The sequence below is a fragment of the Hyla sarda genome, chromosome 6 (assembly GCF_029499605.1).
Source record: "Hyla sarda isolate aHylSar1 chromosome 6, aHylSar1.hap1, whole genome shotgun sequence".
Lineage (NCBI taxonomy): Eukaryota > Metazoa > Chordata > Amphibia > Anura > Hylidae > Hyla > Hyla sarda.
In genome coordinates, this window is record NC_079194.1 from 173,673,853 (window position 1) to 173,701,556 (window position 27,704).

Below are 27,704 nucleotides of genomic sequence, written 5' to 3' on the forward strand. Positions count from 1 at the left end.
ATAGCTTGTTTTTCAATAAGGGAATCTCTCAAGGGGCCACAAAAACATTGTACTTTAGGAAGGCAAAGTTTGATCAACTCAGAGAAGCCTTTAACAATATAAATTGGGACAATGTCCTCAAAAACAAGAATACTGACACTAAATTGGAGACTTTTAAAAATATCTTAAATTCTCACTGCAATATGTGTATACCTTATGGGAATAAAAGGGTCAGAAATAAGAGAAAAACAATATGGATGAATAAAAACGTTAAGGGGGCAATAAATGACAAAAATAAAGCATTTAAACTACTAAAAAAGGATGACAGTGAATAAGCATTAAAAAGCTATAGAGAAAAATGTAAAATATGTAAAAAACTGATAAAAGCCGCAAAAATAGAGACAGAAAGACTCATTGCCAAATAGAGTAAAACTAACCCCAAAATGATTTTTAACTATATAAATAGCAAAAAGGTTAAAAATTTAAGTGTGGGCCCTTTAAAAGATGATGAGGAAGAAATTATAAAAGGGGATCAGGAAAAAGCAAATATATTAAACAGATTTACAGAGGAAAATTAAATGCCAGGTGAAATACAGCGAGATAAAGTAAACTCCCCAGTACAGGTAACCTCTCTAACTCAGGAAGAAGTACAGTGCCGCCTACAAAATATCAAAATAGACAAATTGCCAGGTCCAGATGGCATTCACCCCCGTGCTCTAAAGGAATTAAGTAATGTATGTTATGAGGGATCGGTCCTGTCAAACTAACCTGAAGAAAATGAGAAAATGAGAAGGATTGGACCAGGGGGGAAATGTGTGAAAGTGGGTAAGTAACTGGCTCAGTGATAGGAAATAGAGGGTGGTTATTAATGATACTTATTCTGATTGGGTGACTGTTACTAGTGGGGGTACCACAGGGGTCAGTTTTGGGTCCTGTTCTATTTAACATATTCATTAATGACCTTGTAGAGGGGTTGAACAGTAAAGTAGCATTCTTTGCAGATGATACTAAACTCTGTAAAGCGGTAAACACTATAGAGGACAGTGCACTGTTACAAATGGATCTGGATAGGTTGGAGGTTTGGGCTGGGAAGTGGCAGATGAGGTTCAACACTGATAAATGTAAGGTAATGCACATGGGGAAGAAAAATCCAGGCTGGGATTATGTATTAACCCCTTCATGACCCAGCCCATTTTCACCTTCATGACCTGGGCATTTTTTGAAAATCTGACCACTGTCACTTTAAACATTAATAACTTTGGAATGCTTTTACTTATCATTCTGATTCCGAGGTTGTTTTTTCGTGACATATTCTACTTTATTTTATCGGTAAAATTTCACTGATATTTGTATCCTTTCTTGGTAAAAAATCTAAAAATTTCATGAAAATTTTGAAAATTTAGCATTTTTCTAACTTAGAAAGTCTCTGCTTGGAAGGAAAATGGATATTCCAAATAAATTACATATTGATTCCCATATACAATATGTCTACTTTGTGTTTGCATAAAAAAATTGACAAGTTTTTAGTTTTGGAAGACACCAGAGGGCTTCAAAGTTCCGCAGCAATTTTCCAATTTTTCTCAAGATTTTCAAAATCTTAATTTTTCAGGGCCCAGTTCAGGTTGGAAGTGGATTTTAAGGATCTTCATATTAGAAATACCCCATAAATGACCCCATTATAAAAACTGCACCCCCCAAAGTATTCAAAATGACATTCAGTAAGTGTTTTAACCCTTTAGGTGTTTCACAGGAATAGCAGCAAAGTGAAGGAGAAAATTCTAAATCTTCATTTTTTACACTCGCATTTTCTTGTAGACCCAATTTTTTAATTTTTACAAGGGGTAAAAGGAGAGAAATCACCCTAAAATTTGTAACCCAATTTCTCTCGAGTAAGGAAATACCTCATATGTGTATGTAAAATGTTCGGTGGGCGCAGTAGAGGGCTCAGAAGGGAAGGAGCGACAATGGGATTTTGGAGAGTGAGTTTTTCTGAAAGGGTTTTTGGGGGGCATGTCCCATTTAGGAAGCCCCTATGGTGCCAGAACAGTGGACCCCCCACATGTGACCCCATTTTGGAAACTATACCCCTCATGGAATGTAATAAGGGGTGCAGTGAGCATTTACACCCCACTGGCGTTTGACAGATATTTGAAACGGTGGACTGTGCAAATCAAAAATTTTATTTTTCATTTTCACAGACCACTGTTCCAAAAATCTGTCATACACCAGTGGGGTGTAAATGCTCACTGCACCCCTTATTACATTCCGTGAGGGGTGTAGTTTCCAAAATGGGGTCACATATGGATATTTATTGTTTTGTGTTTGTCAGAACTGCTGTAACAATCAGCCACCCCTGTGCAAATCGCCTCAAATGTACATGGTGCACTCTCCCTTCTGGGCCTTGTTGTGCGCCCCCAGAGCACTTTGCACCCACATATGGGGTATCTCCGTACTCAGGAGAAATTGCGTTACAAATTTAGAGGGTCTTTTTTCCCTTTTACCTCTTGTGAAAATGAAAAATATAGGGCAACACCAGCATGTCAGTGTAAAAAATTTATTTTTTTTACACTAACATGCTGGTGTAGACCCCAACTTCACCTTTTCATAAGGGGTTAAAGAAGAAAAAGCCCCCCAAAATTTGTAAGGCAATTTCTCCCGAGTACGGCGATACCCCATATGTGTCCCAAAACTGTTGCCCTGAAATACGACAGGGCTCCAAAGTGAGAGAGCGCCATGCGCATTTGAGGCCTGAATTAGGGATTTGCATAGGGGTGGACATAGGGGTATTCTACGCCAGTGATTCCCAAACAGGGTGCCTCCAGCTGTTGCAAAACTCCCAGCATGCCTGGACAGTCAATGGCTGTCCGGCAATACTGGGAGCTATTATTTTGCAACAGCTGGAGGCTCCGTTTTGGAAACAGTAGCGTACCAGACGTTTTTCATTTTTTGGGGGGAGGGGGGCTGTGTAGGGGTATGTGTATATGTAGTGTTTTTTACTTTTTATTTTAGGTTAGTGTCAGTGTAGTGTAGTGTTTTTAGGGTACAGTCACATGTGCAGAGGTTCACAGCAAGTTTGCCGCTGGAAGTTTGAGCTGCAGCGCAAAATTTGCGCCATCTCAAACTTGCAGCACTCACTGTAAACCTCCGCCCATGTGAGTGTACCCTGTACATTCACATTGGGGGGAGGGGGCAAACATCCAGCTGTTGCAAACTCCGAGCATGCCCTTTGGCTGTCCGTGCATGCTGGGAGTTGTAGTTTTGCAACAGCTGGAGGAACACTGGTTTGGAAACACTAAGTTAAGTAATAAACTTTCAAGTGTTTTGCAACCAAACTTAGTGTTTCCAAACCAGTGTGCCTCCAGCTGTTGCAAAACTACAACTCCCAGCATGCATGGTCTTTCAGTGCATGCTGGGAGTTATAGTTTTGCAACAATTGCAACAGCTGGAGGCACTGAGGTAGGAAACGGACAATGTTTCCCAACTAGTGTGCCTCCAGATGTTGCAAAACTACAACTCCCAGCATGCCCAGACTGCCAAGGCATGCTGGAAGTTGTAGTTCGGCAATATCTGAAGGATCAGATGTTGCTGAACTACAACTTCCAGCATGCCTGGGCAGTCTGGGCATGCTGGGAGTTGTAGTTTTGCAACATCTGGAGGTCCACAGTTTGGAGACCACTGTATAATGGTCTCCAATCTGTGCTCTTCCAGATGTTAGAGAACTACAACTCCCAGCATGCCTGGACAGACTGAGCATGCTGAGATTTGTAGTTTTGCAACATCTGGAAGAGCACAGATTGGAGACCATTATACAGTGGTCTCCAAACTGTGGACCTCCAGATGTTGCAAAACTACAACTCCCAGCATGCCCAGAAAGCCAAAGGCTGTCTGGGCATGCTGGGAGTTGCAGTTTTGAAACTCTCAGAGGCAGCAGTGAGATCGCTTTACGGCGATCTCACTGCTGCCAATGAAGATGCCGCACTGCTGCCGGAAACTCACCTCCGGGACGCAGCGCAGCCGGGACCGCATGGAGGACGCCGGGACCGCACGGAGGACGCCGGGACCGCTCGGGACACCGCTCCGACGGGTAAGTGACGCCGGGGGACGGGTCAGGGACACTTAGCAGAGCGGTGTGTGTCCCGATCCCCGTGATCGGGACTCACACACCCCGCTGCTAAGGATTTTCATAGCAAAACGCTGCTATCAGCTAGTCAGATTTGACCAGCTGATAGCAGCGATCGCTGGGGGGGGGGGGGGACGAAACCCCCCGTGGTCGCACGGTAAGATGGCTGGCTATCAGTGATAGCCACCATCTTTCCGGGCGCTGTGGGATGCCGCGAGTAGCGGCAGTAATATCCATGACGTACCTGTATGTCATGGGTCGGGAACACCTTGCCACCCATGACGTACAGGTATGTCATAGGTCGGGAAGGGGTTAAATAGGAAAACACTTGGGACGATTGACATGGAAAATAACTTGGGAGTCTTAGTTAATAGTAAATTTAGCTATAGTGAACAGTGTTGGGCAGCTGCTGCCAAGGCAAATAAAATCATGGGGTGCATCAATAAGGGCATAGATGCCCACGACAAGGAAATAATTCTACCATTGTACAAATTACTAGTCAGACGACACATGGAATACTATGTACAGTACTGGGCACCAGGGTAAAAGAAAGATATAGTGGAGCTGGAGAGGGTTCAAAGACGGCAACCAGGGTAATACGGGGAATGGGAGGACTACAGTACCCAGAAAGATTATCAGAATTGGGGTTATTTAGTTTAGAAAAAAGAAGGCTTAGGGGCGACCTAATAACTATGTATAAATATATCAAGGGACCTTACAGAGATCTTTCCTATGACTTATTTATACCCAAAACTGTATCTATAACTATTGGGCATCCTCTATGTCTAGAGGAAAGAAGGATTCTACACAAGCACAGACGGGGGTTCTTTACTGTAAGAGCAGTGAGACTGTGGAATTCTCTGCCTGAGGAGGTGGTCATGGTGAACTCTGTAAAAGAATTTAAAAGGGGTCTGGATGCATTTTTGGAGAGTAATAACATTACAGGTTATAGATTCTAGATCTATATCAATTCAGTAGCGACTCATTAGGGTTATAGGTTGAACTTGATGGACTCTGGTCTTTTTTCAACCTTAAGAACTATGTTAGACAGGAGAGAGCACAGAGGAGTGCTAGCCCACCCTCACTTACTGGACTTTGCCCATGCTGGGCTTCAGCTTGGACAAAGCCATGATTTTATAAGCCATTTCTATAAAAAGGAAATAACATGTTTTATGAAGTATATTAGAAAGGTTCATGTTTTGCCAAGATGTACAACAGATCGAAAGTTTTTGTATCTGACAGTCCACATTTAACCCTTTAATCGCAGGTTGCAGCGAAAAGTTTGCACAAACCAACCACTTTTCAAAAGTTCGTCGAGCGCGGCAAGACGAACTTTTGAACAGCTTCATTATATCTACCTGGTATTTATAGCCAAACATGTCAAACTTGTCACTTAACTGTCTGATATTCCATGAAATAATTCTAAATTCAGATATGTAAAAAAGGGGAAAGAGACAGAGAGCGCAAATCTATGTGCCATTATTCCTTTACTTTAGTATAGAAAGTCAGAAGAAATGGTACGCTCACCTTTCGGTGTTATGCTAAGAGCACAACACCTGTGATCGCCTTGAGACTCAACAACATGGAGTCTGCGGTAAAGGTGCAGCCTGGATCAGCCCGTCTTGGAGATCCCGTGGACGGTCTTCATATGAGAGTTATTGAATGCTTGTAGGAAAATGATCCTTCACGGCGCTCCTTTGTTGAAAGTGGTCATAAACCGATGCGGACAAAGGTTAAAATAAAAATGAAGGACTTGGAGGAAGGACCTGAGGAAGGGGGGAGCAAGCCCCCAGAAACGCGTAGTCCGTAGCGCTATTAAGAATAAAGTCCTTCATTTTTATTTTAACCTTTGTCCGCATCGGTTTATGACCACTTTCAACAAAGGAGCGCCGTAAAGGATAATTTTCCTACAAGCATGAAATAATTCTAGTCATATAGAAAAGAAAAACTTTATTGTAATGAGAAAGGGTAAATTAATAACATCCCAACTTTCCTATTTAAAAGCTGAGTGTTACTCATGACTGTCTTCAGTGACACATATGAAAAATATTATTGTTATTATTTCGACAACACTCCACAATAAACATTATCACTTTAGTATATTTATTTTTTAATCATTAATCTAAAGAAAATAATTATCTCAATTTAGTCAGGTGTTTCAACAATGGACAATATGGTAATGTTCTACTGAGATACAACGATTCTACAGGAAATCAATTACTGATCCTAAACAAAATTTCTCTGTAAACGTGTGAAGAAATTAATAGCCAGGTAAATGAATTATTTCTAAGGAGCAGGTCCTTCAGGCACTGTCGACTTGTTCTATGTCTCTTGTGTCTGACACTGTATTGCTGGCACAAATTGAATGGGAGTACTTTATACCAGTCAGAGGATAATATTTTTTCTCCCTTTTGACTTACAGTATGATCTGGAGTTCTCAAATGTTCTGCTTACAGTCTCCTTCCACTTTATATTCAGTGTAAATTTTCTGCTGCAGTTATATGTCGACATCTGCACATCCTAGATGCATGGCAAATTACCATGGATCAACTTCAGTGCTTACCTGGAGGGGAACCGTTTAGGCCAACTTGTAATGACTGCATCAATTCCAATGTAAAAGCTATGGACGATTTTGAAAAACTTTTTGTATTCTTGCTTGGTACTTAATATTGAGTAAAACCCTTTATTTATATGTGTTTATTAACCTGTTCAGGACACAGGGCGTATCCATACGCCCTGCATCCCGAGTCCTTAAGGACTGAGGGCGTATGGATACGCCCGTGGGAATTCCGGTCCCCGCCGCTAGCCGGTTGGGGACCGGATCGGGATACCTGCTGAAATCATTCAGCAGGCATCCCGGCACATCGCCCAGGGGGGTCCTGAGACCCCCCCATGTCAGCGATCGGAGAAAATCGCATGTCAATTCAGACATGCGATTTTCTCCAATTCCGGGCTGATCGGGTCTCTGGTGACCCGATCAACCGGAAAATAGGGCTGATCGGAGTTGTCAGCAACAGCCCCGATCAGCCTAAGGGATAGGAGTGAGGTCGCAGAGCTGCGATCTCCTCCTATCCCCTGCCATTAGTCAGAACGGAGTTCTGACCAATGGCAGCGCAGGACAGGGGCTTGCCATGGCAACCCCCCGTTCTGCCCGCCCCTGGATGTCGAGGGGATCGTGGAAAGAAGATGGAGGCTGTGCGTGGGGACCTGGGATCTTCGCTGGAGACTTCTGGATTCTGGCTCAGGTAGGGAATCGTCGGTGGGGGGGGGGGAATGAAACTGAAAGTAAAACGATCTTTACTGTGGCAACCACTAGGAAGGCCAAACTGCAACTCCCAGCATGCTGGGAGTTGTAGTTTTGCAACATCTGGAGGGTCACAGTTTGGAGACCACTGTTACAGTGGTGCCCAAACCGTAGCCCTCCAGATGTTGCCAAACTACAACTCTCAGCATGCCTGGACTGCACAGGCATGCTGGGAGTTGTGGTTCTGTAACATCTGTCCCTTCAGATTTAGCAATTTTCATGAATTTTTTGAAAATTGCTGCTCTACTTTGAAGCCCTCTAATTTTTTCAAAAAGCGAACATAAAGTGCACATATTGTATTTGTGAAGAAAAATAACATTTATTGTGAATATCCATTTTCCTTACAAGTAGAGAGCTTCAAACTTAGAAAAATGCTAAATTTTAAAACTTTTCATGAAATTTGGGAATTTTTCACCAAAAAGGATGCAAGTAGCGCCGAAAATTTACCACCAAAATAAAGTAGAATATGTCACGAAAAAAACATCTCACAATCAGAATATTTGGTAAAAGCATTTTTGCGTTATTAATTCATAAAGCGACGGTGGTCAGAATTACGAAAAAGGGCTCAGTCGTTAAGGTGAAAAAGGGCTGCGTCCTTAAGGGGTTAAAAGATCTTGCTTAGTTTCATATCTACAGCATTTTATGGTTTGCATTGCATTCTCTCTACATTTGTAAAAAGTCCATGTTATTCTCCCTTGGAAACCTCTTTTTGTGAGTTTTTCCCCCCCTGTCATCCCTGTTACTATCTCTAACAACAAGATAGAAGAAAACCTATCTGATGAAATCATCCTATTTTTCTATGAACAACAGCAAAATGGTAGGAAATTTTTAAAGAAGACTATATTAAAAGTTGCTTTTTTTTGCATTGAAGAAACAAATGTCAAAACAAGAAATAAAGTACAAAGGTCCATAGCTTTTATGTATAAACACTGCACTACAAGTCTCAGATGACCATTTTATCATAGACTGGGTATCAACAACTGCATTATTAGAGCTCATCTAAGCTGTTTTGGGTGTATATATGAAAAGCTTGTGGACATTTACAGTGATAACTAGCAGAATAGTGAGTGCAGCTCTGGAGTGCAATATTGGCTATAACTAAGGATGATTGAAGTTAAGTGATGAAATCTATTTACAAAGTGACTCAATTATTTATGTACAGTAAATGTGGACATACTGTATAATTTCTTAAGTGGGCTCTGTTACTGTCAAAAAAATTTTGATCGGTCTTGGTCACAGTACCAAAACCCATACCAGTCAGCGGAAAGAGCGGAGAGAAGTCCATGGCACTGCTTTCACTTCCCTGCTTGTAGCAATCTTTGTATCCCTGCTCTATAGATTTATAATGGAGCAATGAGATAAAGATCGCTACAAGCCTGGGAGTAAACAGCAATGTCGCCCCTTTCCTGACTCTCTCTCCTGATCGGTATGGGTCTCAGCACTGAGACTCAGACTGGTCAAAACTTTGTACATGTCCCTGTGACATGTAAAAAGTTTTATTTATATCTAACAGTGACACTTTGAATCTCTTTGACAATATCTTTATATAGGTTCATATAAACTTCCTGTTGCATCATAAAGTAATAGACATCAGAATCATTTAACACTAATTGTGAGCAAGAAAAAAACAACAAGAAGCACAAGTTTAGGACAATAAGCATCAATTACACCTACTGGGATGAGGCATGAGCTATACATTTTTGATAGTACATATCTCCGTACTGTGACTTTTGCCACAGTTCTAACATCTAGTTTCCTCTGGCAATTATTACAGTGATTATATAGTTCAGATAGTAATCCTAAGCCAATGGCTGGGCTAAATGGCCAAGAACTCTCGGAAACCGTGACTACAGACTTATAGGGCATTGTATGCTGGGAACTTGGCAGTGACCCATTCTGCACTCTTGCCAGGTTGACATACATTCTAATTGGGTTGTTTTTTTAACCACAGATTCTGTCCTCATGCGGCAGAGTTATTGAATGCCGTGCTTCATCAGGCAGAAGAGACAATGACTGCATCGCTTTCCCAAGAGGTTCTGCACATGTTGCCTTCTCCTCTTCTGAGTGTGGGCAACCAATGAAGCAGCAGCAGAATTCATTACCTAATAAAATTCCGGAAGTATAACTTCATACCTCCAAATTGATCAACACAATGGTTTAGCATGTAGAAAGAAATTGTAGATTTTCTATTCCATTCATTGTTTATTGCAGTGACAGAGACAGTTGAACACTGTACTTGGCTACCTTCAGGGCTTCTACAGTGCATTTGAAAAGTTTTCAGACCCTTTTTATTTTTTCCCATTTTGTTACTGAATGTTGCGACCTTGCGCTAAAATCAACAAGCAAAGTTTCTCCCATGAATCGGCACTCAATATCCCATACGGAGAAGGTCAACACTCAATTTTATTAATTTTCACAAATTTACTAAAAGGCTAAACTAAAATTTGCATAGCCATAAGCATTCAGACAATTACTCAGTACTTAGTTGAAGCACCTTTGGCAGCAATTACAGCCTTCAGTCTTCTGGAGTATGATGTCTTGAGGTTTGAACAACTGGATTTGGGGATTTTCTGACATTCTTCTTTGCAGATCCTCTCGAGGGCTCTGTCATGTTGGAATGAGACTGTAGATAGAAACTATTTTCAGGTCTCTCCAGAGATGTTTGATTGGGTTTAAGTCAGAGCTTTGGCTATTAAAGGAGATTTACAGAATTGTTCTTGGGCCGCTCTTGTGTTGTGTTTGCTGTGTGTTTAGGATCATTGTCTTGTTGGAAAGCGAACCTTCAGCCCAGGTTTCATTAAAAATATCACTCAGCTTTCCTTCAACCATGACTGGTTTCTTTCTCCCAGCTGCTGAATACCATTCCTACGATATGATGATGTTACGTTGTCTTCATAAAATAACCTCTTTAAAGGAACACTCAGGCAAAACTGATATATCATGTTACGTCAATGCAGGACCTGAGGGGACAGTGCACAACTAATCTATGGTGTTCTCTTAGAAGAAATCCCACTCCTTAGGTCTATACAAGGCATAAGAAATGTATTTTGGGTCCTTAAAATATTTCCTTAGGGTACATTCACACGCATAGGATCTGCTGCATATTTTGTGCAGCTGATTTTGCTACCCATTGAAGTTAATGGGTAGCAAAATCAGCTGCACAAAATATGCAGAAGATCCTGTATGTGTGAACGTACCCTTAGGCATAGGCTTCTTGCTGCAGGTTGTCATGGAATGTTGGAAGTTATAGTTTTGCAGCAGGACAACCACAGGTTTTGGAGCACTGTCTAATAATACTGTCCGTATCATATTTGAGGTTCTTTCCGCCAGCAAACAGCAAGTAGGAAAACATTGGAGACAGAATGCTTGTCAATGTCACATTGACATCACCCAACAAGTCTCATTCTACAATCTGCCCTTTGTTAATACAATCTCAGTAGAATACTGATTTCATACAGTGCTGTTCAGTCTCTTCTGGGAATACTAAAATATTTGATGTACAGTAGACTTTTTATTCTCCGATAGGGTCAGGTTTTTTGTTCAGAGTTTCTTTAGATGTGCTTGCTGCTACAACTTCACATGCTGTCTGCTCCATCAATAATGCTTTACAGCCCGTTGTTTCTCTACTTATTCCACTGATCTTCATTCTTATTTAGTACAAGATACTTGTCATCATATGCAAAACAAGCACCAATGAAATCATGTCATTTTCTGCTTGTGGAAACAAGTATAAGCTATACAAAGTAATCCATGTTACGAGCTTTGTCTGTTTACTGCTAAGGTTCATATAAAAGTTTCTCAGACAGTATAAATTGGGTTATCTTGGTTTCAAAAACTCTTTCAAATCTTGCAATGGAATATTTAGAACAGGAGACTTATAGGAAAAAATATAAATAATAATAATAATAATAACAACACAATGTATGTAGATAGCACCGTCATGTGCTGGAGAATATATAACTAGGGCAGGAGGCCTTCCTGTTTCCCTTCTATACCTGTTTCATGACCCCAAGGCCAAATCCTCCACACCACTCTTGAGAGGAAAGTCCAACACAAGTTCTTGCCCAGGGCAAAAGTATGGGAGTAAATGTTGTCTTCAAGGGCCCTGCAGCACTATATGGCCGGCCTCTGTGGTATGCATGTCCTTGGATATTTTACAGGATATGATGAGGAGTGAGATGCATTGAAATTTAACTTGTTTTCTTAGTGTAACATAGAAATGTAAGCTTTTCTTCCAATATCACAATGTGATATACACTGTATATAATAAATGAGACAAAAGGAACACTTGTAGCTCAAATAGTAAACTGTATACTTAGCAAGGGACCTAAAAATGGTACATAACATAGGGATAGTCTCTTTAAATCCCTATGTTATATACCCTGCTTGATGTATCATTCTTCTTTTAAGATCATAAATTGTAAAAGTCTATAAACCTGCAAAAATTGATAAAATATAATACTAGTGCATTTTGGATTGTCAGATGTCCACCAATAAGTCTGCACTAGCTTTTGAGCACAGAAAGTTCTTTGTTTGTTGGTCCAAGATTGAAAGGCCCATAATCAAACTTGTTTAATGTTGTTATAACTCAGCGTGCTCTAACACACCAAGCTTCCAACTGTGGCTATGGATCCATTAATGATATATACAGGTACGACCTGGACTAGCTGCTTTACACAGTGGCAAGTTCAGATGTAGCATACAATCATTGGTGAATAGCAAGTGCTAGTGGCTGTGGGTAGCGCTGGCTTTAATGCTTATAATTGTCTATGAGATCCCCAAATTCTTGCAGGTGCTATAGCTGCCCATTTATCTTTGCACAATTCCTCCAGGTTCACTTGACCCTATGCTTAATGACAAAGTCATGCTGGAAAGTCCAAGATCGTGTCATGTGCAGCTTGCTACAGAAGAATGCAAATTGTCTCTAGTATTTTCTGATAACACGCTGCATTCATCTTGACATACATTTTGACAAGATTCTCTTTTGCCTTTAGAGCTCACACACTCCCAAAACATCAGTGAACCACCACCATGCTTCACAGTGTGGATGGTTTTCTTTTTAGCTACAAGCCTTATTAACCCCTGTCCAAACATAGCACTTATGGTAGCTTATGACCATAAAGATCTATTTAATCTTATCACTCCAAATGAATGGGCCAGAAGCTGTGAGGCATGTCTAGGTGTTGTCGGGCATACTGTAACCAGGCTTTTATGTGGCATTGACACAGTAAAGGCTTTTCTGTCAATTTCACCATGCAACTAATTTTTGTTCAAGTATATGTCATATTGTTTCCTTTATTGATCAACCACACTGTCTATTTCCAGGGCAGTTGTATTTCACTTGAAGTTACCTGTGGGGTTTTCTTTGTATCCTGATAAAGATTTTGGTTGTGGCTGAAATTTTTCTTGATCTACCAAATACTGACTTGGTATCAAGAGGTCCCGGAATTATCCACTTCTTAATCCCCAGAGGATGCAGAATGTACAGGTACACCCTAAACGCCTGGTACTTAGTGCACCAGAACGTACCTGTATGCCCTGAGTGCTGCCGTGTCCGTGACACGAGTGCAGGAGCTGTGCTTGCATCATAGACCATGGGTCCCGGCTTCTATCAACAGCCAAGGACCCGCCGGTAATGGCGGACTGACCGGCCGGTCCATCTGGGCGCAGTCTGAGGGCCAGGCCTGGTAAAGGGCCTGTTGCAGCTGCTGAGGATCCCCATTCAGACGAGCGCTTCTTTCCCTGATATTATTTCCTGTGTAAATATCCCTGCACTGCTCCTGCTCTGGGTATCATTAACAGAGACAGGCAGCAGTGCAGGGATGAAGAGCACCTGATTGATAGCTCTGCCCCAAGCACAGGGAGAGGACATGGGCCGAGAGCTGACAGGCCTCCCAGAAACACAGAGCAACTGTGAGGGTGAGTAATGTCACTGTGTCCTGCCTCTCTCCCCCATGACTAGCAGTATAACCTGGGGCTGGGGGGGTGTAAAGTAGCAGCCCAATGGGGTCACTTTCCCTCCTCCATTGTCCACAGGTCACATTACAAGAACAATTTTTGGGAAAAATTGCGGCAAAAATTGTGCGGTTTTACCGCGATTTTTCAAAATGTGACCTACAGACACTGAAGGAGGAAAAGTGACCCCACTGGGCCCACAACATGTGGACAAACTGCTTGTTTATTTATCATTAACCCCTTAAGGCAGTGCTTCCCAACCAGGGTGCCTCCAGCTGTTGCAAAACTACAACTTCCAGCATGCCCAGACAGCCTTTATTCTGGGAGTTGTAGTTTTTCCACAGCTGGAGGCACCCTGGTTTGGAAACACTGCCTTAAAGGGTACATTCACATGTACAGGAGCTGTATATTTTTGCTGCATATTTTGTGCAGCTGATTTTGCAACCCATTAGCTTCAATGGGTAGCAAAATCAGCTGCACAAAATATGCAGCAAAAATATGCAGTAGATCCTGTACGTATGAACATACCCTAAGGACGCAAGGCGTACATGTATGTCCTGTGTTTGCTCCCACTGTGTTCCATAAATCATTAGCTGGAACCCTCACCAATCAGGCTGATGTCCAACATTAACCCTTTAGATGCCGCAATTAAAGTTGATGGTAGTGTCAAAAAGTGTTAAATTGCATGTGCTAGACAGGGAAGCTGATCAGCTGAGAGGAAGGCTGTAGGGGCCCTACCTGGCGTCAGATCGGTACTCCAAAAATACAGGCAGCCTGTATAAATAGAACGCCAATAACACTGATCAATGCTGTATTGTTCAGTGTGTGCAAACAAAAGGTGACATGTGACAGTTCCCTATAGTGACTAAAAATGGTGAGAAAACTTTAATATAGTACTCAGGGCTTTTTCATTTTTGCACTTTGGTTTCTTCCTCCTCATCTTCTAAAAATCATAACAGTTTAAATTTTCCACCTACAGAATTAACTATATGATGGCTTGTTTTTTGCACCACCAAATTTTGCTTTGGAATGACATCAATCGTATGTCTAGAATTGATGAGTTTTGATCACTTCATATACCTTTATATATATATATATATATATATATATATATATATATATATATAAAAAGATCAAAAAGTCCAATCTAAACAAAATCACAGCTGAAAGCTGAGCTGTGATTGGTCGCTGTGAAAAAATCACTCCAATTTTTCTCTCACACAGTTTGATAAATCTGGGCCAATGTGTCATCTTTGTGTAGTAACAAACCCCTCCAAAATTTGCAGACTGCACTTTTTTTTAAAGAAAATTTGACCCACAAATATTGTTATTTGCTTTTGCCACAGATTTTATGGCAAAATGAGTGATGTAATGACAACGTACCTAGCTAGTTACCTGGATACTTATATACCTGCCTACCTAATTACACACCTACCTACATACCTGGCTACCTACCTACATACCTAACTGGCTACCTACCTATCTACATACCTGACTACCTAACTATCTAGTCAGCTACCTACCTGGCTACCTACTTACCTGTCCTTTTACTGTGCAGGAGGGCATTATAACTGTTCAGGGCTTATAGATGGGGAGATTGTGTAGAGGAGGGGAGGGCACTGTAAAAATGCAGAGTGTAACATGTTTGTCTTACATATATTTTGGCTTGAAGAAGTCAACATGGCGGTCTGATGTGGACAGAGAAGAAAATGAAAAAGGACGACACTGATCAGAAAAAAATGTTGATTGTGAGTACTCAAATGTTACTGGTATACATTTATATGGAATACAGATCCTGTGTACAGCTGGTGTTTACCACTATATGGGAACTGTATGAGGGAATACTGTTGTGTGTATACAGGGGATTAATTCAGTAAAGTATGGTGGTATTATCTAGTTATAGTGTGGTGGTATATATTTCCTCCTTGTATACAGGTATTATTGGTCATGGAAAACTATCTTACCTACGTTATATATTTATTTTTATTTTGTATGTAGAAGTGGTGCATGAGGTGGTATTTAGGTAGAATAGGGCCGGGGCAGAGGTGTGGCCAGGGGCCAACTGGGGGCCCTTGCTTTATTTTGTCTGGGGGCCCTGAGTGTTATCAGTTTGCCCTGGGTGACAACAGTGATCATGCTGTTGTCCACCATTAAGATGGCAGCTAGAGTTATCCTTAACTGCCTCGTGCTGTCAACATGGTGTCTTCTTCTGTGGTCTTCTGTCAAGCAGACCAAAGAAGTAGATCACCGATAACACTGATCAGTGCTATGCCTATGCTTAGCACTGATCAGTATCTGCAATCTAAAGATCGCAAAAAAAAGTGTTAAAAAAAGTTTTAATAAATGTGAATAAGCCCCTAACCCAATAAAAAATAAAATTCTTCCCTTTTCCCATAAAAAAAGAAAAAATAAATTAACATATTTAGTAACACCATGTACAGAAATGTGGTACTGATAAAAACTACAGATCATGGTGCAAAAACTGAGCTCTCATACCGCCCTGTATACGGAAAAATTTAAAAAAATACAGGGGTCATATGAGGAAAATTTTAAACATACAAATTTTGTTAAAAAAGTTTTGAGTTTTTTCAAAAGTAGTACAATAATAGAAAAGCGTGTAAAGATGGGTATCATTTAAGTTGTTTTACCATAAAATGTACCGCAGAAAAACAAAACCCTCCAACTGTTGCAAAGTTGCAGGTTTCTAATTACTTTTCAACCACATATAAACATTTTTTGGTTGCGCTGTAAATATTATGGTAAAATAAAAGGTGTTAATCAGTGTTATTGGTGCTCTACTGCTCCAGCCTGCTGAGGCTCCTGGAGCAGAGGAGGACTGATTGGATGGCGAGGAGGCAAGTAAGGGCCCTCCACTCAGATTATCAGGGCATCACGATTTCCCGATCGTGTTGGTCCTGATCAGGTCCGCTGAGCTGCCGGGATCGTTAACCCCGCATTTTAGACGCCGCAATCAACTCTGATTGTGGTGTCTAAAGGGTTAATGCCAGCATCGACAGGATCAGTAATGCCCGGCATTAACATTTGGTCCTATCTGCTGACAGTAACCGGGACCCACCGGGTATAAAGCGTGCTTAGCTCGTGAGCACGCTTTAAGCACCGGTAATGGGACCAAGCTGTACAGGTACACCCTCAGTCCTTAAGCATCAAATACCAAAGGCCCCACCCCCTCAGTGCAAGTCTATGGAAGGGGGCGTGCTGACTGCCCCGCCCCCTCCCATAGACTTGCATTGAGGGGGTAAGGCATGACATCACGAGGGGGTGGGGCTGTGACGTCACAAGCCCCCGACACCGTCTCTATGTGTTCGGAACATTTTGTTCTGAATGCTGAGCAGCGGAGTACCCCTTTAAGGTGTTAAGGGGTTAAGTGATTGAACAGTACTGACTGTCATTTTCAAGGCTTTGCATACCTTTTTATACCCTTTTCCATCTTTTGCATATCCATTCTAGGATATGTAAACTTTTGATTTCTGGTATCGTTATTATTTAAAATGGAGCATATTAACTATGTAATAATAAATTGTTTCATATCATCACTATTCTTACATATAGTTTTTTTGCATAATCACTCATGTTTTCTAAATAAATGCTAAAATGTCTGCCAGGATATGCAAACTTTACATGTATATTCTTTTTTTGTAGGCAGTTTTGGCTTAACAAGTCCAAAATACCCAAACATTTCCTATCTGATTTGCTAAATGTTTGTTATCCAGAGTATGGTCTAAACATCTTCTATGTAAACCAAAAAACAGTTAACCAGCAATAAAATCCAGTAACATAACCACATGTGGAGAGCAGGTGCTAGATTCTGCTGACTCTGTATGCCCACAATTTTACAGCATTAAATACACATACAAGTGATACAGGCATTCCTATAGTTAGGCGAGGGAGCATAGATTCATAAAACACAAACACATCTTGGTTTGCACCCCTACCCTTTTTAATGTCTTATAAAGATATGAGAAATGAGGCCTATAAGGACACAAGCTGGGGATTATTTTGTTTCTATCTTTCACAGCTGTACTTCACTCTTTCCTTGATGGGATGGCATATAGCGCTCAGTCCAGCAAGGGCCTACAGTAAACCAGTAATTTATATAGATCGCTGTAGTTAATGTAAATTCTTGCTGGGCAGGAGATATACTACGTATATCTACTGTTCAGCATCAGCTGTGCTCAGGGCTGTAAAGCCGAGGGCACAGCTCATCCCCGTTGACAGCAGAGACAGTTTCGGCACTGGCTATTGCTGTCCTCAGGTCCACCAATGTACTCCCCAAGAAGTTAATCCGAATGATCGTGGTGCTGGAATGGAGATCCTGCATGATTGCTGTGCTTCCGTGGCCATTGCCAAAATGTGTTGTCCTAACTGTGTAAAATAAATTATACGTTATCTTGTGTTAGCCTGTCCATTATGCAAGCAGCACCTCTTAGATCCCCATTTTTGTGTGTTTCTGACAAATCAGGGAATCATCAGATGGGCGTGATTTTAATTTTCATAATGGGAGTGAATATCAGGTGATGGGTGTGATAACACAGTCAGGAGGTGGGAATTAAAATTACAAACCCCTAAGTGTACAACATTCACACCCCCTGACTGTATAATTCCAACCATCACCCTTAAATTGTCAGTCAAACTATAAACCCACATATCTCAGGAACATGATGGGGCATCAGGAAACTGTAAAAAGGTTTTTAATCAGTTTATTCTATTTAATGCTAGATCCACTGATCACAGATCTTCTTTAAGCAATAGATTTTTCACTCATGAATTTTTATTTATTGATATTTTCAATGAGGGATATCCAGGCATAAGTGTAGAGAGTGGGGGAGACTTACTATGTGGATTTTCAGCACAAGGAAACTGCTGCAATAAAGAGCAGTTTTCCATCTTCCCATGACCAAATGTAACAATGATACAGTAGACAAAGACTTCACATGGAGCCTTCCAAATGGATTACACAAATCAAACAATGGTGATTAATACTGAGCCAGGCCCATGGCAGGAGCAGCAATACATATCTGTAGAGCCAGAGCTTCACTGAAGCTCCAAAGCCCAGATTTCTTTATTAAGACTTTGCACCATTTTGTCTCCGGTGATACTAAGTGGTTGTCTTCTACAATTGAATATTAGCTTTATGTAGTTCATAACCTCGCCTGAACAAAGTCAAGTCTTTAGTCTTGCTCTCAGGCAAAAAAAAAATAACACAGTGCTCACATTCTAAATACTTTGAGCCCAAGAAAATGCACACACACACACACACACACACATATATATATATATATATATATATATATATATATATATATATATATAATGGACCTGTGTGGCTGGTGTCTGTTTGTTCCTATGAAAATAGCATCCAGTTATGTGGAACATACAGTAAATTGCCTCAGGCACACGATTACTTGTGAGTTAGTTGTGACAGAAACATTGAACAATGTGTAATTCATTGCAGACTGTAGTGCATTAGGTAGTCAGTCTGTATCTGTCTCTTAATATGATATAATGTTTTAATTGGAAATTCTCTAACTTGCAACATTTTAGTGTTTTAATGCTGGACATGGCCAAAATACAGTAAATAGACTGTACTAAAGGGAATCTGTCATCAGCATCTCCTGCACTGTCCTGTTGGTATAGGCTTGTAGAGCAAGTGATACTGATGATATTGGTCTGACTGTTTATAGTTTCCTGATCTATGGCTCTATTCCTCCGTTATTCCCATTTTATTAGTTATGCAAATTCTGGCGCAGACACAATTTGTGGAGCAACGCGACACATTTTGGCGCACCCGACAAAACAGGTTTACAATAGTAAACCAGGGCCACTGTCTGCTCTCAGCTACTTCAGGGACCTATAACACTGCACACACTGATCTTTTACATTGATCACTGGTTTCTCATAGGAAACCAGTGACCGATGATTCTGCCGCTTGACTGCTCATGCCTGGATCTCAGGCACTGAGCAGTCATTCGGCGATCGGACAGCAAAGAGGCAGGCAGGGAACTCTCCAGCTGTCTTGTAAGCTGTTCGGGATGCCACGATTTCGCCGCGGCTATCCCGAACAGCTCCCTGAGTTAACCGGCATGCTTTCACTTTCATTTTAGAAGCGGTGTTCAACTTTGAACGCCGCGTCTAAAGGGTTAATAGCGCGCGGCACCGCGATCAATGCCGCGCGCTATTAGCCACGGGTCCCGGCCGGGCCCGACCCTGTGGCCCTGCATTATAGATCGGGAGCAGACTCATGACGTAACGTTATGTCATTGGTCCTTAACAGGTTAAGGAAATAGGGCGCAAATGTACATTCTGATGCGCTGGGACCTAACGCGCAAGGACGGATATTTACGTCCTGTACATGAAGCACAGAAGCTGCACTTGCTTCATGCACGGCAAGTCCCTGCTGCTATCAGCGCGATTTTGATCAGCCAAAATGGCAGAAGGAGTTTGCCTCACCTGCTTCCGCTGCTTTCCAGGCAGATCAGAGAAGTAGATTGCTGATAATACTGATCAGTTCAATGCATATACATAGAACTGAAGAGTATTAGCAATCTAATGATGTGGGGATATACAAAAGAAATTTAAAATAACTGTTTAAAAAAATTTGAATAAGCCCCTCCTTCAATGAAAATTTGAATCTCCCCTTTTCCCTTTACACCCCAAGAAGCGTAATTTTTTTTTTTATAAACAAATGTGGTAATGGCACATCTGTAAATGTAGGAAAAAATATAATGTTAATGATCCTGTACAGTGAACGGCGTAAACGCTTAAAAACATTTATTAGAACGTTATAAGGGGTCAGAATAGGGCCATTTTAAACGTACTTATTTAGTAAAAAAAATAAAAAAGTAGTTTTTTTTAAGCAGTACAATAATAGATATCAAAACATAGGTATTATTTTAATTGTATTTGTCAACACAATAGAGGAATAGAAGAAACCATGTAATTTTTATTGTAAAGTGTACAGCATGAAAATGAAACCATTCAAAATTTGCAAAGTTGTGGTTTTCTTTTCAATTTTCCCCATATTATTCCCAAATAATATTTTTATTTGTATTGCCATACATTTTATGATAACATGAAAGATGTCATAACAAAGTACGATTGGTTGCCCAAAAAAAACAAGCCCTCATATGGGTCTGTGGATTGAAATATATGAGTTATGGTTCTTAGAAGGCGAGGAGGAAGAAAACAAAAATGCTAAAATAAAATTTTCTGTGTCCTTAAGGCCAAAATGGGCTTTGTTCTTAAAGGGTTAAGGATGTGGGTTGGGCAACATGGTGCACCCAGGGCTAGGGAACACCTTGAGTGCACCTAACTACTTAATTTGCATAAATACAATTGCCATCAGCATCAATCGCACTACAAGCCTGTACCAACAAGTTAGTGATGGTGGCAGATTTTAAACAATAAGTTAATTAACCTGTTGGGCTTTCCAGATTTTGTGAAACAACAATTGCCTGATAGGTGTTGCCTATCCCGCCATGCTGGTAGTTGTTTTTCTTTTGCAACAATTGGAGAGTTTTAGGTTGGTATCACTGCAATAAGTTATCTACTTTAAAGGGGTACTCCGGTGGAAAACTTTTTCATTTAAATCAACTGGTGCCAGAAAGTTAAACAGATTTGTAAATTAGAGCAAAGTAGAAGAGTAGTCAGCTCACCCGGCCACCGCACGGCAATGTAATCCTCCAAGGATACGAAGAAAGCAGGTAGATGCCAGCGATAATGAAACTTCACCTTTATTGGAACCACGTAAAATCATCGACATGGAGAGACTTCAGTAAGACAAAACATTTAAAATTCCAGGAATCAGCGCCAAGCATGTGCTTGGCGCTGATTCCTGGAATTTTATATGTTTTGTCTTACTGAAGTCTCTCCATGTCGATGATTTTACGTGGTTCCAATAAAGGTGAAGTTTCATTATCGCTGGCATCTACCTGCTTTCTTCGTAGATTTGTAAATTACTTCTATTAAAAAAAAATCTTTACCCTTCCAGTACTTTTTAGCAGCTGTATGCTACAGAGGAAAGTCTGTTCTTTTTTAATTTCTTTTTTGTCTTGTTCACAGTGCTCTCTGCTGACACCTGATGCCCGTATCAGGAACTGTCCAGAGCAGGAGAAAATCCCCATAGCAAACCTATGCTGCTCTGGACAGTTCCTGACACAGACAGAGGTGTAAGCAGAGAGCACGGTGGACAAGATAAAAAAGAAATTCAAAAAGAAAATAATTTCCTCTGTATCATACAGCAGCTAATAAGTACTTAAAGAATTAAGATTTTTAAATAGAAGTAATTTACAAATCTGTTAAACTTTCTGGCACCAGTTGATTTTAAAAAAAAGTTTTACACTGGAGTACCCCTTTAAGTGTTAACACCTAAGATACAAAACAAAGGTTCAAACCAGGCATTCAAGCACTCACCTCTTTTTTGGTAAATTCAGGTGGATGGTCATTTTTATCATCAATGACAATGGTGGCTGTGGCTGTCCCGATTAATCCCACATCCAAGCCTGCCTGGTCCTTAGCCTCCACTATCAACTCATACTGAGGAGCTATCAGTGTCTGTGGGGAAAGAAGATATAATTAATTACTATTACTATACATAATAATCAAGTATAGTATTACTGCCAGATATAATATATATTAGAATTTAAAACATTTTACATCTCCAGTCTTCCACAATCTCCTGGACTACAGTGCAAAAACCTTCTTTGTGCCATTTATATTACTGACATCTTTTTATGTTGCAGAGGGTACTTTAGACCTCCCTGAGGCACCAGGGCCCATGTATTACTGTTTCCTCTGCACCCCTTATAGCTAAACCCTTGTTGCTTGATTTTAAGTAAACAAAAATAAATATATCTAGCCATAATTAACAAATATTTCTCTGACAGGACATCCTTGATATCGAGAGTATCCGTTACCTGTCAAGCCATTTAATGAACAGGAATTATAGAGTCATTCATTAAATGTGCAGGGCTGCATGTGACAGGGGTGTTGAAATATCAGCACCCATTTTAGACTTATAAAATTCTGGAGAAATGTACAGAACTAACAGCAGATGATGTGTAAACTGATAATGATCATTAATGAGTTGAGCGAGCTTTTCATAAGTTCGGTTCACCAGGCTGGCAGAACTTTCCCAAAAAGGATGGTTTGCAGAGAATAAGATCTACATGAACTGTCAATGCATTAACCATCAAACCATGAGTATAACACTTATAGGAAATTACAAACAGTCCTTTAAGTTAAACGGTAAAATTCTATTTATTATAGAAGTATATGAAAAAGTAAGCAAATAGTAGAACTGGGAAACCACAGGGCCCTTGTGGTCAGAAACAGTCATCAATATTAGCACAAATCAAATTGGTACTTTTTTTGCAATTTAGACATATAAATGTTATTAATGTTCACCAATATTTATAAAATGGCTTATTACACAAGAATTTCAAGTATTGTGCTGTTGCAATGCAACTTATCATGATAGGTTTTGGTATTAACCAGAAATATATTATATTACAGATGTTACAAAATACTGCAAAAGCGATTATACTTGGCCATAAATCAGGCATTAAGAAGTTGCTAAGAAGTTACCCAAATATAGAAAGTAGAAATTAATAGTCACTCTGGTTATCCAAATCTGACCACCTGGGTTTCAATGAATTCATAACCTTACAGAGTTCTTTACAAAGTTCATTTAATAATATGTGAAGACTTTACATCCCCGACTGGCAGCTGTTTGCTGTTGAAAAACCATGGCAAGCTGGCTGAGTAGCTTTTCCCTATAAAAATCCAATTTAGCCTCCTTTTCATAATGCAAAAAAAATTCCCCAAAATTACCCACAGACACAATAAGCCTGTCAGTGTCAACAGGCATCAGTGGACTAGTGATAGCTGTAGCCAATGGATAACAGACATTAATGGACTGGTGATAGCTGTAGCAGGCAGTGGTGAGCTAGTAATTATAACCAGGCCTTTTGATGTCACTTCATGTGGTTGTACTTCTGAACCTCGGGCCATGGCCATACCTTAATTTCTCTTTGCAGGGTTGAAACATAAGTAGTGTCTCAAAATAGCCAATAAGAAATAGCTTTTGTAAACATTAATAATTTTCCATTTTTTGCAACAGGATTGGTGAAGTAGCTGGTGGGGTTGTAGTAGCCAGCAGACAGCAGGGGTGGTGGACTAGTAAGAGTTGTAGTCAGATCTTTTAATACCGCACCATTTTCTTATGTAGAGCTGTAACTCCTAAACTTGGTCCCTGACTATGTCTAACTTTCTGTCTGCAGAGACAGTACTGTGCCACTTTTTCTGCATCTGTTAAGGTAGAAAAGAATTTCCAAACACCAAAAAAACGCATAGGTACACCTTCACTTGAATGTGCCTCTTTTCCCCTGGAAGTTTTTTCCTCTGGAATTTTTTCCAGGCCTAAGACTGGTGTCATCTACTACTCACCTGGTTCCCATATTCTGTCCAAAACGAGATCATTGTGATCAAACTCTTTCTTATTGTCCTCACCACTCCTCTTAGCATGGACTTCTGATGTCTGATCATGGGCACCTTCCTTCCCCTCAGCACATCAACCATGATGTCTTACAATATCACTACCATGCCTACCACCACCACCATTCCCACTATTGCTATGCTCAGTCACTTTATCTTTAAATAAACACCTTTTTACACCTTTTAAATTTTTTAACAAGTTTATGTCAGTTTTGCACAACAAAGAAAGACTTGTTGATAAATGGTCTGGGCTGCAAGCTTAAAGGGGTATTGCAACTGGCTCCAGAAAGTTAAGCAGATTTGTAAATTACTTCTATTAAAAAATCTTAATCTTTCCAGTAGTTATCAGCTGTTGAAGATGAGTTGTTATTTTCTTTCCAACAGGAGAGCTCTCTGCTGACACCTTTGTGTGTCTCAGGAACTGTCCGAAGCATTAGAGGTTTACTATGGGGATTTTCTCCTACTCTGGACAGTTCCTGAGACAAGCAGATATGTCAGCAGAGAGCACTGTTGTCAGACAGAAAATAACTCAACTTCAGCAGCTGATAACTACTGAAAGGATTAAGATTTTTTTATAGAAGTAATTTATAAATCTGTTTAACTTTCTGGAGCCAGTGGATATATATAAAAAAGGTTTTTTTCCTGGAATACCCTTTTAAAATGTTCCAGTTGCACAAAAACTTTTCAATAATGTAGATAATAATGTTTTATGTATATTTGTAATATGTAAAAAAAAAATGTAGATTTTAGGGTGAAAAATGCTGTCACTGCAGCTATTACCTGTGTGTCTCTGGGAGGAGACAAGACAAAATACAGGAAGTGTCGGCAGGACAAATAGGGGCTCTGTGCAGGCTCCTGGCTTGTCAATCAAACTTTTGTGTGAGCTGGGAGTATTTCACAGAACCTCGCCGCACGGAGCCTTGCTTGACTTGCCAAAATTTCCTGTATTTTGTCTCTGCATAGAGACACACAGACAATAGCTGTAAGGACAAGCCAGGATTTTTTCACTTAAAAAATACAATTTTTTAACCAATTTATATTACAAATATACATATAATGTTATTATCTACATTATATAAATATTTTTGCACATGAAAAAAAAATGTAAAACATTTTTGCCAATGAAATAAAAATAATAATAATATTGGCAATATGGCATAAAAGGCCCAGTCAACTTTCACTCTCATAGTTAGGAATACATGTTAAACTCTTAATTGTTAAATCCAGCTAGATATGCTGTTTTTTTTTTTTTTTTTATTAAACCCAGGAAATACATTTAACCAGGAATAAAGAACTATTCAAGTTTCACTCTCATTGCTAGAAATGCAGATTTTTGTTAAAATAGAGGTCAGCCCACTGCACAATGGCTTGCTCAAATTGCTTTGTGTTGAAGTGTAATAGTTTTGTATGGGCCCAATCTGCATTAACACAGCTGAGATTTGTAGTGCAGCAACTGCCACAGTAATGCAGGTGACTGAGGTCAGCCCACTGCACAATCCTTTACTCAAATAGCTTTGTACTGTATTGTGAAATCTTCCTGGGATCAATAGTTCTACAGTAAGTTCATTTGTGCACTGCTCATTGGCCAGCTTTCTCTCCAAAATGGCAGCCGCAATGCATTGCATAGGGTTTTATCATTTCTTTTAGATCCACCCCTATGCTGTCTGCTGATTGGCCTTGGAGTTCTATGTAAGCAATGATTTGCTAACCTGGCATCATGTGATTCTGCTGCTAGCTGCAAAGTATGCTGGGCTACCCTGACATTATGTAAGAACCCGAAGGGTTGAACATCCCTGAGCTTTTGTTTAGTTTGGTTGCTGTGGCTACTCCTAGTTAGCTGGGCTGGTCAGCTGACCTTGTTTAGCCTGCACATGTGTAGCTGTTCATTTAAACCTCGGTGTGCCTTTAGTCTTTGCCAGTGAAAGAAGTTTCTTCTGGTAACCAGCAATATTATTCTCTGTATTTTTGGCTATTGATTCCGGCTCTGCTTTGTGACCCCTCTCTTGCTTAGTGATTTTGTACTTCATATTTTCTTGTTACCGATCAAGCCTTTCTGACCTTGCTCTTCTGTGTGTTTGTTTAGTTTTCTTTTTGTTAGTTGTGGGCCTCAAGCTGTTTCCCGACCTTGTCAGTTTTTGTAATTTATTATTTTGACTTTTGTCTGTCCCTCACTTATGTAGGAAGAGTTGTGGACCCGTTGTCTATGGAGGGTGTACGCAATGGGCAGGGACAGAGGGAGTGTGCAAGATCAGGGATGCCCTTTATCCCTGCCCGACGTAACATTTTCACTAGCCCAAATTACCTGCATTTTCTCTTCTCCTGTATCATGGAAGCTATGTCTGCTCTGGTGGAGCAAATGCAGGGCCTCACTCAGCTGGTCCAGGATTTAGCAGTGAGATTTCAGCAGCATAAGTCCTCTCAGTCTCAATCAATCAAGTTTAGTCCAGACCTTGACTCAGAGGCTGCAAGACAAGGAGCAGCTAATCCAGGGCTTCCTAGCCAGAATCCAGGAGCTAGAGTTTGACCGTACTCAGGTGCCATCTGTTCCTGTTTCAGCTCCTGTGGAGCCACAAGTTAGTCTCCCGGATCGTTTTTCTGGTAACCAGAAAACATTCAAAACCTTCTGTGAAAGTTGTAAATTATACTTTCGTTTGAGACCTTACTCTTTTGTCGCTGAGGCCCAGAGAGTGGGAATTATTATGTCCCTTCTGCAAGTGGGTCCCCAAGAGTGGGTGTTTTCCCTTGATCCTGATGCCCCTGAGTTATCCTAAGTGGATTCTTTGTTTGCACATTTGGGACTTTTGTATGCTGAACCTGACCGAGCTGCCTATGCTGAGTCTCAGCTACGTACATTAAATCAGGGACAGAGACCTGTTGTAGATTATTGTGCATAATTTCTGAAGTCGTGTATGGCCTCCAAATTCAACACCCCAGCTTTGATTTGTCAGTTTAGACTGGGGTTACCTGACACCTTTAAAGGACATGTTGGTGACTTATCCCTCTTCTGATACCCTTGACCAAGCAATGACTTTAGCTGTGGGTTTGAATAGACATCTGCAAGAATGCAAACGGGAGTGTTCTTCTTCCTCTACCCCTCCTTTACTGCTTGACTCCTCTCCTGTCTCTAATAATCAACCTGTTCCTGAGGATGAACCCATGCAGATAGGGTCCATCCGTACCTGAGAGGAGTGCAGGAGATTTCGGCAACTCTATAGCTTGTGTTTCGATTAAGGAGAAGACACACACTTCATCATATCCTGTTTCAAGTGTCTGCGCCCAAGTGGTAATTGTGGTGGCCATTTTGGCACACAGGTATGTTGTGCCCCATAGAGAACTATGCCTGGCAAACTTCATTTGGGGGGCATTGTTCCATCTACTGTTGAAACTGATTTAACATCTAAGAGTGTTTTCAAGCCAGTTTTTCACCAGCCTCTGGCTGAATTAGTGTGTTGTGACGGCATGGACAATGAGTGTTTTGAGAGGGCTCATACGGACTTGGAGTCAGAAAAAATTAGTGATGATTTGGAGGATGATTGTGAGCACACCAATGAGTGGTGTGACATTGAGGACTAGGATAAAGATGATGAGGATATTGACGGTTGATATGTATCCAAGCCGGTACCTCTGTACTTTCAGGTTGTTAAGGGTCTAGTGGCCCCTCTTAAAAGGGGGTGGGGGTACTGTAAGAACCCAAAGGGTTAAACATCTCTGAGCTTTTGTTAAGTTTGGTTGCTGTGGCTACGCCTAGCTAGCTGGGCTGGTCAGATGACCTTGTTTAGCCTGCACCTGTGTAGCTGGTTATTTAAACCTCAGTGTGCCTTTAGTCTTTGCCAG

The 27,704-nt window shown here is 40.6% G+C and overlaps 1 protein-coding gene across 1 annotated transcript in view; it reads right to left on the bottom strand.

The window, feature by feature from the left end:
* Nucleotides 1-27,704, bottom strand: part of CDH13 (cadherin 13) — a 973,781-nt gene that overhangs the window by 197,367 nt on the left and 748,710 nt on the right. The window contains exon 8 of the mRNA XM_056525819.1: nucleotides 21,789-21,929. Within this exon, the coding sequence (XP_056381794.1) occupies nucleotides 21,789-21,929 (141 nt within the window). The remainder of the gene's footprint in view (nucleotides 1-21,788; nucleotides 21,930-27,704) is intronic.